Below are 16,510 nucleotides of genomic sequence, written 5' to 3' on the forward strand. Positions count from 1 at the left end.
CATATGCTTCAAAGAGGGTAAAGGCAAAAGGAAAAGACCCAACTGCACACAAAGACTGAAAGCAGCACTTTTTGGTATAGCAAAGAAATGGAAACAAAGTGAGCGTCCATCAACTGAGGAATAGTTGAACAAATTCTGTATACAAATGTAATGGAGTACTACTGTGCAGCAAAAATTATGGCTGTGCCTGGGAAGAGCTGTATGAGCTGATGCTGAGTCAAGTGAGCATGACCATGAGAACAATTTACACAATGGCCAAATAACATATAGGAAAACAGTTTTGAAAAATTTCAGAATTTTGATCAATGCTGGGAGTATCCATGACTTCAGAAGAACAAAGAACAGCTGTTTCCCACCTCCTAGAAAGGAGTTGCTAGGCTAGAACAGAGGTGTCAACCAAGTGGTGCCCAAACCAGATTAAGATGCGACTGGGGATGTTTAACAAAACAAATAAAAATACAATAAAAAAGATCATTTGTAGTTATCTAATTCAATACACTCCTGCAGGGATCTGTTTCTATTTGAATTTTATGCCAGTGGGCTGAATGCACACAACGAGATCTATTTTCAGATATGGCTAATGTATTGATTGATTTGTTTTATTTGACTATACTTATTTGTTAGAAAGAGGTGAGTAGTAACAGAGATGACCAAAAGGAAGAGAGAAGAGAACACCAATGAAACACTAATAAAAATAGAGAGAAGAGAGGAGGAGAAAGTTTTAAACACAAACTGGAAGAACTGTTCAGAAGATACACACAGACAGGGAAACTTTGTTATTACAAAGATATACCTACTGTAAAAAAAGCATACCTAACAAAAGCTCACCATTTCATATAAAAATCCTCTATGCTATGCTTCTTTGTACACTGAAAAGCTTGTTTGTTGACATTTGCTAAATTACTTTGTTGTTATCATACTTTTGTTTTATTTACTTTAAAAAGAAAGCCTTAAGAACACTGATCTATGCAGCAACTAATCATGACTTCAGCAAACTGGCAATGAAGCATGCTTCCCATCTCTCCACAAAGAAGTAATGGACTAGGGGCAGCTAGGTGTCACAGTAGATAGAGTGCTGGGCCTGGAGTCAGTAAGATCTGAGTTCAAATTTAACCTCAGACATTTATTAGCTGTGTGACTCTGGGCAAGTCCCTTAACCCTGTTTGCCTCAGTTTCCTCATCTGAAAAACGAGCTGGAGAAGGAAATGGCAAACAGCTCCAGTATCTTTGCCAAGAAAACCCCAAATGGGGTCACAAAGAGTCAGAGACAACTGAATAACAAACACAGAATAATACATGTTTTCAGACATATCCCCCCCCTTTATTTATTCATTCATAACAGAGGGCTTCTGTTGGGTAGGGAGGAGGGAACAGAATTAAACAGTGATAGAGATGCAAAAAAGGAAGAAAAGATTGATATTGAAATACTGTTAAAATATGCAAAATAGAACTCAAAGAAGTTCAGAGAGGACACTGGCAAACTGAGCAGATTTGATACCGTTGTGTTAAATTTAATATATATATATTTTTAAAAGAAATTATATAGAACAGAAGTTCACAATTTTATATACAATCTTGCCGGTCTTTGCTGTGTATTGAAATATTCATGTTTGTAAAGTCCATAATAAAAAAGAAAAATTTAAAAATACAGACCATCTCCTGTGTAGAATCTAAACAAATTAAGTATTTGTTATCAATATAAAGGCTCTTCTAAATATTCCTATTGACAGTTGACACTGTATTAACCGCATCAAGCCTCAGGACAGTACAAATCCTCCTCAGTAAAATTCAGAGTAATAAAAAAAAATTTATATAAAAAATTTAAGTTTAAAAAACACTCTGTTCACAGTAAACTTATGAAATAGAGAGTACAAGTATTCTTCTCCCTACTTTACATGCAAGGAAAATAGGGCTCACAGAGGTTAAGAATCTTGCCTTATAGCCATACAACTACTACATGTTAGGGCAGGAAAGCAAACCCAGACCCACTGACTCCACAACCAATGTTCTCTTTCCATTATGCTGCAACACAGAGCAGTCTAACCATTCACACTTGAAAAACAAAATGAATAAAAAAAATGCTAACTATGATACACAGTTGAATATGCAGCCCAATGAGTCAGTCTACCCCTCTCTGTTTCTGTCTCTCTCTCTCTCTAATACACATGTATCTCAGACAAGTGCTGCAAATAAATAAAGAACATCTATGCAGAAGATTCCCAAATGTTTATATCCAAGCACAGACTCTCTCCCACGTTTTACTCCTATATCAGAAGACTGTAGGATCATAGATATAAAACTGGAAGGCTCTCAGAGGTCATTTGGTCCAACTTCCTCATTTTATAGATGAGGAACCCGAGACTCATTAAGGATAAATGACTTGTCCAAGATCTTACAGGTACTAAGTACTAGAAGTGGGATTTGAGCCCAGGTCTTCTGACACCAAATCCACCATTTCCACTCTGTCACCAAGACCCTATTGGATATTCCAAACTGGATGTCCCACAGCTAAACTCAACATGTTTAAAATATAATTCATTATATATTTCTCAAAAACCCTCCCCTCCTTCTACGAGAGCACTGTCATCCTTCCAGTTACCTAGGTTTGCAACTCATCTCAACATATTTAATCAATTTTCAAGTCTTATTGATTCCCCTACCACATCTCTCACATCTATCCCTTTCTCTACTCACATGGCCATCATCCTAGTTCAAGGACTATTGCAATGGTCTCCTAATTGGTGTCAAGTCTTTTCCCCTCTTTAATTTATCGTTCATGCAACTGCAAAGTGATGTTTCTCAAGCATATGAGTGACCATGTGACTCCCCTACTCTACAACCAAATTCAAACTCTCCCGTTTGGCATTTAAAGCCCAGGCTCCAAACTCTCTTTCCAGGTTTATTCATCCTCCTTTTCTTTGTGTCCTCCATAGTCCAGCCAAACTGGCCTTGCTTTTAAATACACATATATACATGCACATTGTCTCCCCTGGTAGAATGTAAGATCTTTATTGACAGGGAATGTTTCATTTTTGTCTTTGTTTAGCTTTCCAACCATGTGCCTAGAACACACTCCCTCATTACTTCCATCTCAAAGAGTCCTTCTCTTCCTTTAGGACACAGTTCACACAACATCTGCTAGAAACCTTTCCTCATACTCCCAGCTGATAGTGCTCTACCTCCCACATGACTTGGTATTTAATTAATCGGTATATTATTTATTTACTTTTATCTTTATGTTACATATGTTTATATTTTATATGTACTTGCTGTTTCCCACATTAGAATGTAAGCTCTTTGACAGCAGGGATTGTTTCATTATTAGTACTTGTATCCCTAGTGCCCAGCACACTACTTGGCACATAGCAGCTATTTAATAAATATTTGTTGATTGATTGGGCCCAGAATTGAGCAGGAAAAGAAAAGCAGGTTGAATTGCCTTAGGAAAATGGTGCAGAGAGCTTGATGATACCAAAACAAAAGCCCATCTCTTTAAACAATAATAGTCAGTGATGCTATATGGCTATAAATCATGATACCATAACCTCAGAAGAATCAAAATTACAACTCCAAAGGACAACAGAAAGACATATAGTGGGTATAAGTAAACAGCAGCCCAATACCAAAAATTGCTTTGGTAATATGGGACTAGAACTCAAAAAAGAGATTAGGGTTACATACATAAATCTGGGAGTCATCTGCAGATAGGTGACAAGTGAACCTATGGGAATTGATGAGATAAATGAGAGAGGGCTCTCTCTAGGATGCTCCAGCAAAGGACATTAAGAAAAAGTGGTCTGCCAAGTAGGAAGAGAAGCAAGAGAGAGAAGTGTTGCCAAAATCTGAGGAAGAGAAAGTGGGGCAGTCAACATTGTCAAATACTGAAGCAGTCAGAAAGCTAAAGGTCATTGGATTTGGCAGTTAATAAAGGGTTGGTGACCTTAGAAAATTCAGCTTCAGTTGAGTGGTGAGATTGGAAACCAGACTGCAAAGAATTAATAAATGAATGGGAAAAAAAGGAAATAAAAAGAAAAAATAGCTTTTTCTAAGAGTCTTGCAGTGAGAGGGAGAACTATAGGATCACATTACTACTATTATTATAGGATCAAGAGATAGAAGGTCAAGCTTGTTTGACTTTTTGTTTTTTTTAAAGAATGGAAAAGTCCTGGACTTGTTCAGACAGCAGAAAAGTAGTCAGTACATAGGAAGACTGAAAATGGGGAGTGGGTTGATGACAGAAGGGTCAAGCTAAGGGAGGTGATGTGATCAGAGCACAAGCAGGGGAATATGCCTTACTGGGGTCAACTTTTTCATCAGAAACTGGAGAAAAGAGAGAACAGGGGTTGGTGTTGAGGTATTTTGAGGCATGGGTTGAGGTAAAGGATGAAGATCTAGACAGATGGTCTCTATATTGTCAGTAAAGTAGGAGGCAAGGATCTCTGTTGGCAGGGAAGGGAAGAATTTTGGGGAGAGAAGAAAAGGTTGGGAATAGCAATTGCAGGGAGTGAGAGTCAATTGGGGAAGAATAAAAGAATGTCATACAGCAATAAAGTGGGACCAAACAACATGAATTTCTAGGGGATCCAGTCAACATACTTGTAAATCTTTCCCCAGTGGAGTTCAATTCATGCTTGATGTTTTGCAAGGCATGAACTGTGCCAGATTAAGAGGGCAAGGCATTCAAAAGTAAAAAATAGTATATGGCTGAAGTAATCAACTATAGGGTTGAGATTTCTAAGAGAAGAAAGTAAGGCAGAAGAGAGGAGATAAATTAGGATAGAAAGAAGGGGAGGGAAAACTAGAATAGGATGATGATCAAGAATAGGTTTCAGAGAAATGAGGCAGAGGGAAAGATAGAAGGATAGAGGACTGTGGTCAAATAGAGGAGAGATACAGGAAATGGGAGAAGAGTTTAGTAAATGAACTAATAGGCCAGAGTGTTTAAGGGAATAGTAACATATATATATGTATGTGTGTATACATATATATATACACACATATATGCATGTGTGTATATACATATACATCTATGTATGTGTATTCATATATATATATGTATATACCTACATATATATGTATGTATGTATATTTGGGGTTGTTTTTTTTTTTTGAGGTTTTAAGTATAAGGACTAGACCTAAGGTGGAAAGGAATACTGTGAGCCAGGTGCTGAATTGCTTGAGAAAGGAAAGAAAATGACTTGGGACACTAGTATATGCCTGTGATAAGGATTTGAACTAGGTGATAAAGGTGTATGGAGTAAACTTCAAAGGAAGAGAGGCTGCTGAGTGACAACAGTGGAGAGCAAGGAGTATGCCTACTCTCCCTGCTCTACCCTGCCTCTATGTTTTAGAGAGGAGGTACACTCAGTACTGTACAGGATGTCCAGCACACTAGAATCTTTTGAACAAAGCTAGGTTACTGTGAGTGCAAGATTTAAGGAGGGTGAGAGGAAGATGAAGGAAGTCTGTTAAGAGCAGAGATTCCGCAGGGCACAATGGAAGAGGAAGCCAGGACAGTGCAGGAACTCAGGAGAGGCAGGGCTAAGGAGGATAGGGATCTTGGAATAAGAAATGGTAGCAGGGGAAGGGGACTGTTGTCTATACTGCTGACAACTATACGTCACAGGGATTAGGAGAGGAAGCAGTGGTCATTTGTTAGTCATAGGATAGAGAACGATTTGATTGGAGTTCCTACCCTCATGGATTCTTTGATGGCAAAGAATAGAACCCCAAACACAAGATTTCTCCATTGCTTTATGCCACCATTACAGGACAATAATGATCACTAAGCATTCTTGTTATAAATTTAAAATGTTAACATTTATATACAACTCAATAAAGCTAACATTAGGCACAACATACAGCATGGTTTTTTATCAGTCACTATACGTACCTCCAAAAAGAAGAGAACAGTAAGAACTTGAAAGAAGGGTTTAATTTTTCTCACAGTCTGAATTTCATTCCACTCATTTGCTACAAAATATGTCCTCCATATGCTCACAGGAACAGCAGCATGTTGTAGGCCCCTTTCACCTGCTTATGAAAGATAAAACAAAGGGTAAAGCCAACCCTTCCACACTTTGAATGAGCGAGCACAAATGAGTGTTTAAATTACCTTCAACAGCTTTCAGAATTTTGCCTTTGGGTCTCTCCCAATCGATGAAAAAGATATCTATAGTAACCTGGGATATAAGCATGTGCAAAAATTGCAGAGTCTGAGAACAAAATAAAACATATACAGAGACAAATTATAGACATTTAAATTAACTCTTGTGGTTTCCCTGATTTAGGAAACTCCCCCTACTAAAAGAAGTAGATCTGCAGCTACTCTATCACTTATATTAGTAGAGAGAGATTGGGGCACTGGGTACATTTTTCTAGGCCAATACAAATTTTCTAGGTCAGAGACGTCAAACCACCTGCAACACTACCTAGTGCCAGCTTAAAATGTACTTGGGAAATATTTAACAGAATAAATAAAAATAGGGGCAGCTAGGTGGCACAGTACATAGAGCTCTGGCCTTGGAGTCAGGAGGACCTGAGTTCAAATCCAGCCTCAGACATGACACTTACTAGCTGTGTGACCCTGGGCAGGTCACTTAACCCTGATTGCCTCACTAAAATGCAAAAAAAAAAAAAAAAGAATAAATAAAAATAGAAAAGAACATAGATAATGTTAATATGTGGCTTTCGAAATCAGTATGTGACCGAAAGGACTGTTTTTACACCACTGGTATAGACAGTATCAGAGGTAGAACCGGAACCCAGGTCCTTCCTAATTAACTCCAAAGCCAGCTCCCGAGCTACTATACATGTTGCATGCATAGAAAAAAATTAATTCCATTCAGTTGATAAAATAAAAGTACTATAATTACATATAACAACCACAAGTGATTATTAACAAGATTGTATTCTGGGAACTTCATAAAGCTGAGAATAAGTGGAAATTTATATACAGTCATATAATGACTGATTTTTTTTCTCTTCCCACCTTAAAAAGTGAAGGGATAAAGGAGATTTATATGTCACTTGACAAAAAAGTTAAAGCCACTAGCACAGTTTATATGTAGGCTGGCACAGTTCTGTATTTGACAAAAGACTCAGTCTAAAACAGGGATGGATAAAAATGAGCTTTGGAAACTCAACAGTAGCTAATCATTCCATTCTCAAAGAAGATGAAAGGCGAAGCACTTTGTACATAGTTTTCAATAAGTATTTGTTGAATTGAATCGTATTTGTTGCTGTTAAAAAACATTAGTGTAGATTAGATGGATTCTCTGAATCTTAGAACACCCAGATGTTCACCATTATAATAATAATAGTAGTAATAACAATGATAATGATAATAATAGTTAGCACGCATATAGTGCTTCATGGTCTGCAAAGCATTTTACAAATATAAAAGCAGCTGTGACTCACCAAATTAAACAGAAACGAGTGACTGTAATGGTTAGTCAGGAGAAGAGTAAAGCACAGCTTTCAAGGCTGCATGACTCAATAAACTCAGTCTTGGACATCTCCCATATTGTTCACCTGTGAGTTTAAATCTGAAGTGGGCTTTAGCTTTGTAAGACTTTCTCTAAGATAGATACTATCTCCAGAATGAACTTTCCACTGGACATGCCTTCCCTATACTCCCAAGGTCTCTGGTTGATCTCTGGTAGCTTTGAATGGAGCTCTATGTTGACAAGTCTTGTGTCTTGACACTGGAGGTACTGCCAACAAATGCCCACCCTTCTTATACTCCCCCCAAAGCCTGACTTCATCATTAAAGTGAAATCAAGTTTTTAACTCTTCTGATTATGCATTTGGGCATAATATGCATCTGAATGCATCTGGGCAGAGATAGGTAGGACAGTACATCAACCAATACAGACCATCTAGCTTAACAGCTAACAATTCTCCCCTTTATCCAGTTATATGAATGTAGAGCTGAGGGGGATAGGGAGGAAAGAAGAATAATTATTATTTTAGCTGATATTTACACTATTAACAACAAAAGCTCCATAGACTTTTCAAGTCATTTTTGTACATTTACTCACTGGAGTAATAGAATACAAATTGTCTACCTAACTCTCTGTGATAACAGCTGAGTATACCTTTACTATCTTCTTGCATACAGTTAAATTCAATTCAACAAGTATTTATTAAGCATCTACTAAATGCAAAGCACTAAGGGAGACACCAAGAAAAATAAGATCAAGTCCTGGCCCTAAAGGAGCTTGCAAACAAGTAGGAGATATCCAGTATCTTAAAAAATAACTAAGAGGCAGCTAGGTGGCTAAATGGATACAGCATTGGACCTGGAGTCAGGAAGACCTAAGTTCAAATCCAACCTCAGACACTCACTAACTATATGACCCTGGGCAAGTCATTTAACCTCTGTTTGCCTTAATCCACTAGAGAAGTAAATGGCAAACCACTCCAGTATTTTGGCCAAGAAAATTCCAGGAGCTCCTCAGCTCCCTTCAGGTTCACTCTGGATCTGGGCAGATTAGAAACAACAGTGGAGACCACAGGTAAGGGAGTCATTATTTTATTCTTGATGGCAGCAGGTTGAGATGGGGGGGGCATTCATCTGCCCCCACAACATCCCCAGCATTCCATCCTTACTGACCAGTGGACATTTAATTTATGGAGAAGCACACAAAGAAGGCATCATGTCAATAATAAGGTCATAAGTTTACATTAAATATAGTTATATAATGATGTGTCAGCACATAGCAAGCGCAGTGGGGGTGTTTACAGGCTAAGCTTATCAGCACACGACAAGCGCAGCAAGAGTGTTTATGGCCAGGATCCTGGTCTGGCTATCGTATCAAATTGGATCCATGCCACCTTACACACATGGGGTCACAAGAATCAGATATGACTAAACAACAAAAATAACTGTAATGTAAGGCTGAATAAGGTTAAGTGCTACGGGAGAGATTTTTATAAAAAGTGCTAGGGAAGCGCAAAAGACAGAAAGCTCACTTCCAACTGAGGAAATCAGGAGAAGGTGGTGCAGGATTTATTTGGGTTGGGCTTGATGGGCAGAGATATTGTAGCAAGAGGATAGTGGAAGTAGGGATTTTGAACCTTTTAAGAAGATACGACATGAGTAAAGACAGAGGTAAGAAAGCACAGAACATTTTCAGGAAACATAAGTAGCTTGGTTTGGCCAGAACAAAGGGTGGATAGGAAGAAGAAAGAAGGAAGAAATGGGAGATAAGATTATAAAGGTAGGTTGGGGACAGATTGGAGGATGTCATGTTTAGGAGTCTGGACTTTATTTGGTTAGTAATCTGAATCAGTGGAGGGTTTTGAGGGAATCATAATCAGAGTTGTATGGTAGCAAAATTGTTATGTCAGCAGTGACTGAATGAGGGAAGAGGACAAAAATGAGGCAGTAAAGATGAAAGGTTTTTAAAATTGGACAGCTAGAGGAGTAATGACACCATTAACAATGACATGAAATTTTAAAGCAGAATCGAAGATTGACTGCAAGGAAAGAAGATGGATTTGGCTTCAGACAGGATGAGTTGGAGATACAAACAGGATATCCAAAAAGAGGTATTTGGTTAAGATAGTTGGAAATTTGATTCCAGAGTTGGGAAAAGACATCAGGACTAGAAATGAAGACTTGGATTAGATAATCATCCACAGAGAAAGAATAACTGAAAGTAAGGAAAGGAATATGTAGAGAAGAGGATAGGCATTTGGAAATGTCTATATTTGGGAAATATCTTTAGAAAGAAGACCAAATATCCTGGGTAATGATATTTCTTGTATTCTCTGGATACATTAGGAAACCAATTCCTATAAAACCTTTATTTCTCTTTCTGTGAACAATATGAAAGCCATCCTTTTTAGCTGCAGTTGCTTTATGTTTCCGAATTTAATTTATGGAAAGAGTGTTAAAATGGCTATGTTCAATTCCTCAAGTCTGCCAACTCAGTTGCTGGTCAGAGATTGTACACTAAAAGTACCAAAAGTTAAATTGTTTTTACTCTCTAAAAACTTATTCTTAGCACTTTCTGTCTTTTTTTCACCACTCAATCATTGTTATTGTCCAAATGGAGACTTCAGGGGGCCAAGGATCGTTTCAGATTTTGTTTCATAAGTCGCAATGGTCAGGTGGAGCCAGGATGGTGGAGGGAAAGCAGTGACTTGCTTGAGATCTCCCTCCAAACCCCTCCAAATACCTATAAAAATGGCTCTAAACAAATTTTAAAGCAGCAGAACCCACAAAAAGACAGAGTGAAACAAACGTCCAGCCAAAGACAGCCTGGATGGTTGATCAGAAAGGTATATCGCGCTAGGCAGGGAGAGGAGCGCAGTTTGGCATGAGCGCGCAGGCCGCAGAGAACCTGGAGCAGGCCTCAGAGGGCTGAATCACAGGCAGCTGTGGCAGTTTCCAGACTTCTCAACTCATGAATGCCAAAGACAACTTAGAAGGTCAGTGGGAAAAGTCTGTGACTGTGGTGAGAGAAGGAGCTAGTTCGTAGCCACCCCTGGGGCCGCGGCTGTTTCCTGAGCTTCAGGCCCACAGACTGAGGGGGAATCAAGTGGCTGATCAGAGGGGGATTGCAGGGATCTCTTTGCCAGGGCTGAGGCAGGAATCTCTTGCTTTGCCCATGCTTGGATCTGGGTCACAGTTCTGAGGGGCGGTCCTGGGGCAAGGAGGAGTGCCGGCGTGGTGAAGCTTATTGTGGCGGTGGAGAGAAAACACTCTCCCTTTATTATAGCACCTTGGAAGAACTGAAAATTTACAGGTCCCTAGAAGTATCTCTGAAAACAGCTATACAAACCCCCAAAGCTTGGGACAGTACATTCTTTACGTTGGAAGCAGACTTTTACCTTAACAAAGAGTTTAAAACTCAAGGAATTGGCCGGGATCATGAGTAAGCATCACAAAAAAAGTCAGACTATATTATCTTACTTTGGTGACAAAGAAGATCATAACATACAACCAGAAGAAGACAATGAAGCCAAAGCTCCTATATCCAAAGCCTCCAAGAAAAATATCAATCAATCCCAGGCCTTGGAAGAGCTCAAAAGGGATTTTGAGAAGCAAGTAAGAGAAGTAGAGGAAAAACTGGGAAGAGAAATGAGAGTGATGCAAGAAAATCATGAAAAGCAAGTCAACAGCTTGCTAAAGGAGACCCAAAAAAATACTGAAGAAAATAACACCTTGAAAAATAGCCTAACCCAAATGGCAAAAGAGGTCCAAAAAGCCAATGAGAAGAATGCCCTAAAAAGCAAAACTGGACAAATGGAAGTCCAAAAGATTACTGAAGAAAATGCTTCCTTAAAAATTAGAATACAGCAATTGGAAGCTAGTGACTTTATGAGAAGTCAAGACACTGTGAAACAAATTCAAAAGAACAAAAAATTAGAAAATAATGTGAAATATCTCATTGGAAAAACAACTGACCTTGAAAATAGATCCAGGAGAGAGAACTTAAAAATTATTGGACTATCTGAAAGCCATGATCAAAAAAAGAGCCTAGACATCATCTTTCAAGAAATTATCAAGGAAAACTTCCCTGATATTTTAGAACCAGAGGGCAAAATAGAAATTGAAAGAATCCACAGATCTCCTCCTGAAAGAGATCCCCAAAGGAAAACTCCTAGGAATATTGTAGCCAAATTTCAGAGTTTCAGGTCAAGGAGAAAATATTACAAGCAGCCAGAAAGAAACAATTCAAGTATTGTGGAAACACAATCAGGATAACACCAGATTTAGCTGCTTCTATATTAAGGGACCACAGGGCATGGAATATAATATTCCAGAGGGCAAAGGAGATAGGATTGCAACCAAGAATCACCTACCCAGCAAAACTGAGTATAATCCTGCAGGGGAAAAAATGGTCATTCAGTGAAACAGAGGACTTTCAAGCATTCTTGATGAAAAGACCAGAGCTGAATAGAAAATTTGATTTTCAAATACAAGACTCAAGTGGAACATGAAGAGGTAAACAGGAAAGAGAAAATCATAAGAGACTTATTATGGTTGAACTGTTTACATTCCTTCATGGAAAGATGATATTTGTAACTCAGGAGACCTTTGTCAGTATTAGGGTAGTTGGAGGGGAAAAAATTATATGTACGTATATATAGAGATAGATAGATAGATAGATAGATAGATAGATAGATAGATAGATAGAGGGCACAGGGTGAATTGAAAATGAAGGGGTCATATCTGCAGAATAAAATTAAGGGGTGAGAGGATTATACTAGGAGAAGGAGAAAGGGAGAGGTAGAATGGGGTAAATTATCTCACAAAAAAAAAACAGAAAAGAAAAGGCTCTTAACAGTGGAGGGGAAATGGGGGAAGGTGAGAGGGAATGAGTGAATCTTATTCTCATAGAATTTGACTTAAGGAGGGAATAACATACACACTCAATTGGGTATGGAAATCTGTCTTACCCTACAGGAAAATGGGGGGGGGGGCAAGAGAGTAGGGGGATGATAGAGAGGAGGGCAGATTGGGAAAGGGGGCAATCAGAAGCAAGTACTTCTGAGGAGGGACAGGGTCAAAAGAAAGAATAGAATAAATGGGGGGGTAGGATAGGATTAAGGGAAATAGTTTTTCACAGCATGTCTACTATGGAAGTGTTTTACATAACTGCACATCTATAACCTATATTTAGTTGCTTGCCTTATCAATGAGGGTGGGTGGGGAGGAAGGAAGGGAGAAAATGTGGAACCCAAAGTTTTAAAAACACATGTTTAAAAAAAAATGTTTTCACACTCAACTGGGAAATAAGAAATACAGGGAATGGGGTACAGAAATCCATCCTGCCCTACAGGAAAATTGAAGGGGAAGGGGATAAGAGAAGGGGGGGAGAGGGATAGAAGGGAAGGCAGACTAGGGGAAGGGGTGTTCGGAATGCATGCCATCTTGGGGTGGGGGGAGGGGCAAGATGGGATGAAAATTTGGAACTCAAAATCTTGTGGAAGTAAATGTTGAAAACAAAAAAATAAATAAAAATTACCACACAAAAAAAAGAAGTCACAATGGCCAAAATATTCATCAACTTTTGGCCAACTTTCTGGTTATAAGCCAGACATTCTCTGTATTAATAAGCTAGTCTTCAAACAGTAAACAAAATCTGTGACCAGGTCAATATATGACACTTCTCCAGCCAACTAGAAAGCTTCAGATCTCACACTGGGTAGACATAAGTTTCCATAATCTAAGGTTAACTCCACACCAAGATGGAGGATGAGAATAGGACTTTTGTATGGGCTTATTTCACAACTGTAGTTTAAAAGCCTAAGATACAAACAGTAGTTGAGGTAGTATACTGAAAATTATTTATGTATAATTGAAATCCATCAAGAAATCCAATTTGGCTCAATAAGCATTTATGAAGTTCCTCTTGTGCACAAATTGCTAACTTTAATGAATTAACACAACTCTGTGGAAAGAAGCTTCATGACATAGTGGATGGGTTGCAGAGCAGGCCTTAACATCCAGACAACCTGGGTTCAAATTTTACCTCTGATATAAAATGGCTGTGTGACTATAGGCAAGTCAATTAACCTGTCAGTGCCCCAGACTTCTAAGACCCCATACTGAAGAACAGCTGGGGATCTGCACTGGCAGATGGAGTTTCCACAGCTGGGAAATCCCTCAGGCATGGATCCCCCCCAAAAAAGTACAAGTACTGTAGTAGGTTTGAACATAAAAAGATAAAAACAGAACTCCCTAACCTAAAGAAGCTTACACTCTAAGGTAGGCCTGTAGCATGTTTATGGATAAATACAAAGTAAGAGGTAGAAAAGGGGTAGACCATTAATAATGGGGGAGGGAGGACCAGAAGAGATCAGAAAAGGTTTCATATATAAAGCTGCACCTTAAAAGTGATTATTAAAGGAAGCTAAACATTAAAAAAAAAACCACAACAGTTAATGGGGAGTACATTCTGGGCATGGTGGTAGCCTGTGCAAAGATACAATTTATGGAATCGCTGGAGAAACAGTAAATAGGCTAGTTTGGCCCAAATAGTGAGTTTTAGGGAGGGAATGACATGAAGTAAGTCTAAAAAGTATAGCAGAACCAAATTTTTTAAAGGCTTGAAATGCTAGGGGAGTTGGTATTTTATCCCAGGGAAAACACAAAACACCTGTATCTTACTAGGCAAGGGACTGACAGGATCATACCTATGTTTTTGTGCTTTGGAAGATTCTATCAACAGTCAGAAGGCCAGGATGTAAAAGAGAAAGACTGGAGGCAGAGACACCAATTAGAAGGCTATTGAAAAAGCCCCTGTGAAATGTGATGAGGGCCTAGACTTGGGTAGTATTTATGACTAGGGAAAAGGGAATGGATGTAAGATATTCAGTGGCAGTAGAAAAACAAGAGAAGTTAACTCCAGGGAAGGCACCTGGAATAAATGGAAAGATGGTGATGCCCTTGACAGAAACAGAAAAGTTGGCAGAATTTTCCAGATACCAGTGAGAAGTGGAAGATAGCAGCCTCTGTAGCTGCCCAAGCTTAGAGCACAAGAACTCACCCTCCCCCAATCTCGTGTTTCTTCCACTTGCTCCCCCAATATCCCAACCAGCTCCTGGGCAGTCCCCTTTCGCCCTCCCTCCCCCCAGACATGGGTATTTTGAGAGCCGGCACACTGCAAGTGTCACTCCCCAGCTACAGAAAATGGTTCTACAGGAAATGACTTATTTTGATGTTTTGGGGTAAAATTCATTGCTCCCAGAAAAAACTAAACAAGGCATATAGAAAACTAGTCTTGAAATACCTCCCAGATAAGAATCCAAACAAAGGAGAAAGTTCAGATTCCTCAAGCTTATGAAGTGCTTTCTGATGCAAAGAAAAGAGACTTATTTGACAAAAGTGGAGAACAAACCCCTTTTGCTTTAGTTCTCCAATGGATATCTTTGATATGTTTTTTGGATGAGGCAGAAGAATGAAAAGGGAACAGAGAGGTAAAATGCTATTCATCAGTTATTGGTGATCTTAGAAGATTTATATAATGGTGCAACAAGAAAACTGGCTTTGCAAAAGAATGTAATTTGTGATAAATGTGAATGATGGAGTGGTAAGAAAAGAGCTGTAGAATGCTGTCCAAATTGCAGAGGTACTAGAATACAAACAAGAATTCATCAGATAGGACCTGGAATGGTTCAGCAAATTCAATCAGTTTGCATGGAATGCCAAGGGCATGGGAAACAAATCAATCCTAAAGACAGATGTAAAAGCTGTAATGGAAGAAAAACTGTTTGAGAGAAAAAGATTCTGGACATTCATATTGACTAGGGCATGAAAGATGGTCAGAAGATAACATTTCATGGTGAAGGTGACTAGGAGCCAGGAGATATTATCATTGTTTTGAATCAGAAGGCTAATGGTATATTTATAGGACCCAAAAATAACCTTTTCATGTGTATGGATATCTAGTTGGTAGAAACATTGTGTAGCTTTCAGAAACCAATATCAACCCTTATAGTAAAACTATGGTCATTACTTCTCGCCTTGGTCAGATTGTTAAACATGGAGATATCAAATGTGTGCTGAATGAAGGTATGCCAATTTATCGCCAACCTTATGAGAAAGGAATTCTAATAACTGAATTTAAGGTAAACTTCCCAGAGAATGGCTTTCTTTTATCAGATAACATATCTTTGTTGGAAAAGTGACTGTCTGAAAGAAAGAATTAGAGGAGACCAAAGAAATGGACCAGGTAGAATTGGTAAACTTTGACCCATCTCCAAGAGAGAAGCTTATGAGGATGATAAGCACCATCCCAGAGGTGGGGTTCAATGTCAAACCTCTTAATGGGGGCCAACGAATACTCTTCACTGACTTTTATGAGCAATAGTGAATGAGTAAAGAGCTAAAGTTGTCTTAACACACTCACTACCATTCTTTTTTCTGCTGTAATATTCAACTATAGTTGTTTTTAAAAGTTAATGCATAGTTGATAGAGTTGTGAACTGATCCAACCATTATGGAGAGCAATTTGGAACTATGCTCAAAGGGTTATAAAACAGTGCACATCCTTTGGCCCAGAAATACCGCTACTAGATTGTATTCTAAAGAAATAAAAAAAGAAAAGGAAAAAGGATCTATTTACACAAAAATATTTATAGCAGCTCTTTTGTGTTGGCAAATAATAGAAAATTGAGGGAATGTCCATCAATTGGGGAATTGCTAAACAAGTTGCGGGATATGATTGTAATACTGTGCTATAAGAAATGACAAGCAGGACAGTTTAAAAAAAGTAGAAAGACTTATATGAACTGATACAAAGTGAAGTGAGCAGAACAAGGAGAACACTGTACACAATAACAACAATACTGTATGATGATCAATTGTGAATGACTTAGCTATTTTCAGCAAAACAGTGATCCAAGATAATTCTGAAAGACTTATGATAAAAAGTTTTAAATGAAACAGGGAAGTCAAGAGAGAAGAATTTCCTTATTCACTCCAGAGAAAGAACTGATGGAGTCTGAATATAGATCAAAGCATACTGTTTGTTTTTTTTTACTTTCTTTA

General features: G+C 38.5%; 1 protein-coding gene and 1 pseudogene across 1 annotated transcript in view; one reads left to right on the plus strand and one right to left on the minus strand.

Annotated features, from left to right (window-relative positions):
• Nucleotides 1-16,510, minus strand: part of TMEM67 (transmembrane protein 67) — an 83,094-nt gene that overhangs the window by 13,986 nt on the left and 52,598 nt on the right. Inside the window, 2 exon segments of the mRNA XM_027856962.1 lie at nucleotides 5,894-6,036; nucleotides 6,116-6,215. Of these exon segments, the coding sequence (XP_027712763.1) occupies nucleotides 5,894-6,036; nucleotides 6,116-6,215 (243 nt within the window).
• LOC114039272 lies at nucleotides 10,112-15,787 on the plus strand (annotated as a pseudogene).

Source organism: Vombatus ursinus, unplaced genomic scaffold (assembly GCF_900497805.2).
Source record: "Vombatus ursinus unplaced genomic scaffold, bare-nosed wombat genome assembly UNPS02011767.1, whole genome shotgun sequence".
Classification (NCBI taxonomy): Eukaryota; Metazoa; Chordata; class Mammalia; order Diprotodontia; family Vombatidae; genus Vombatus; species Vombatus ursinus.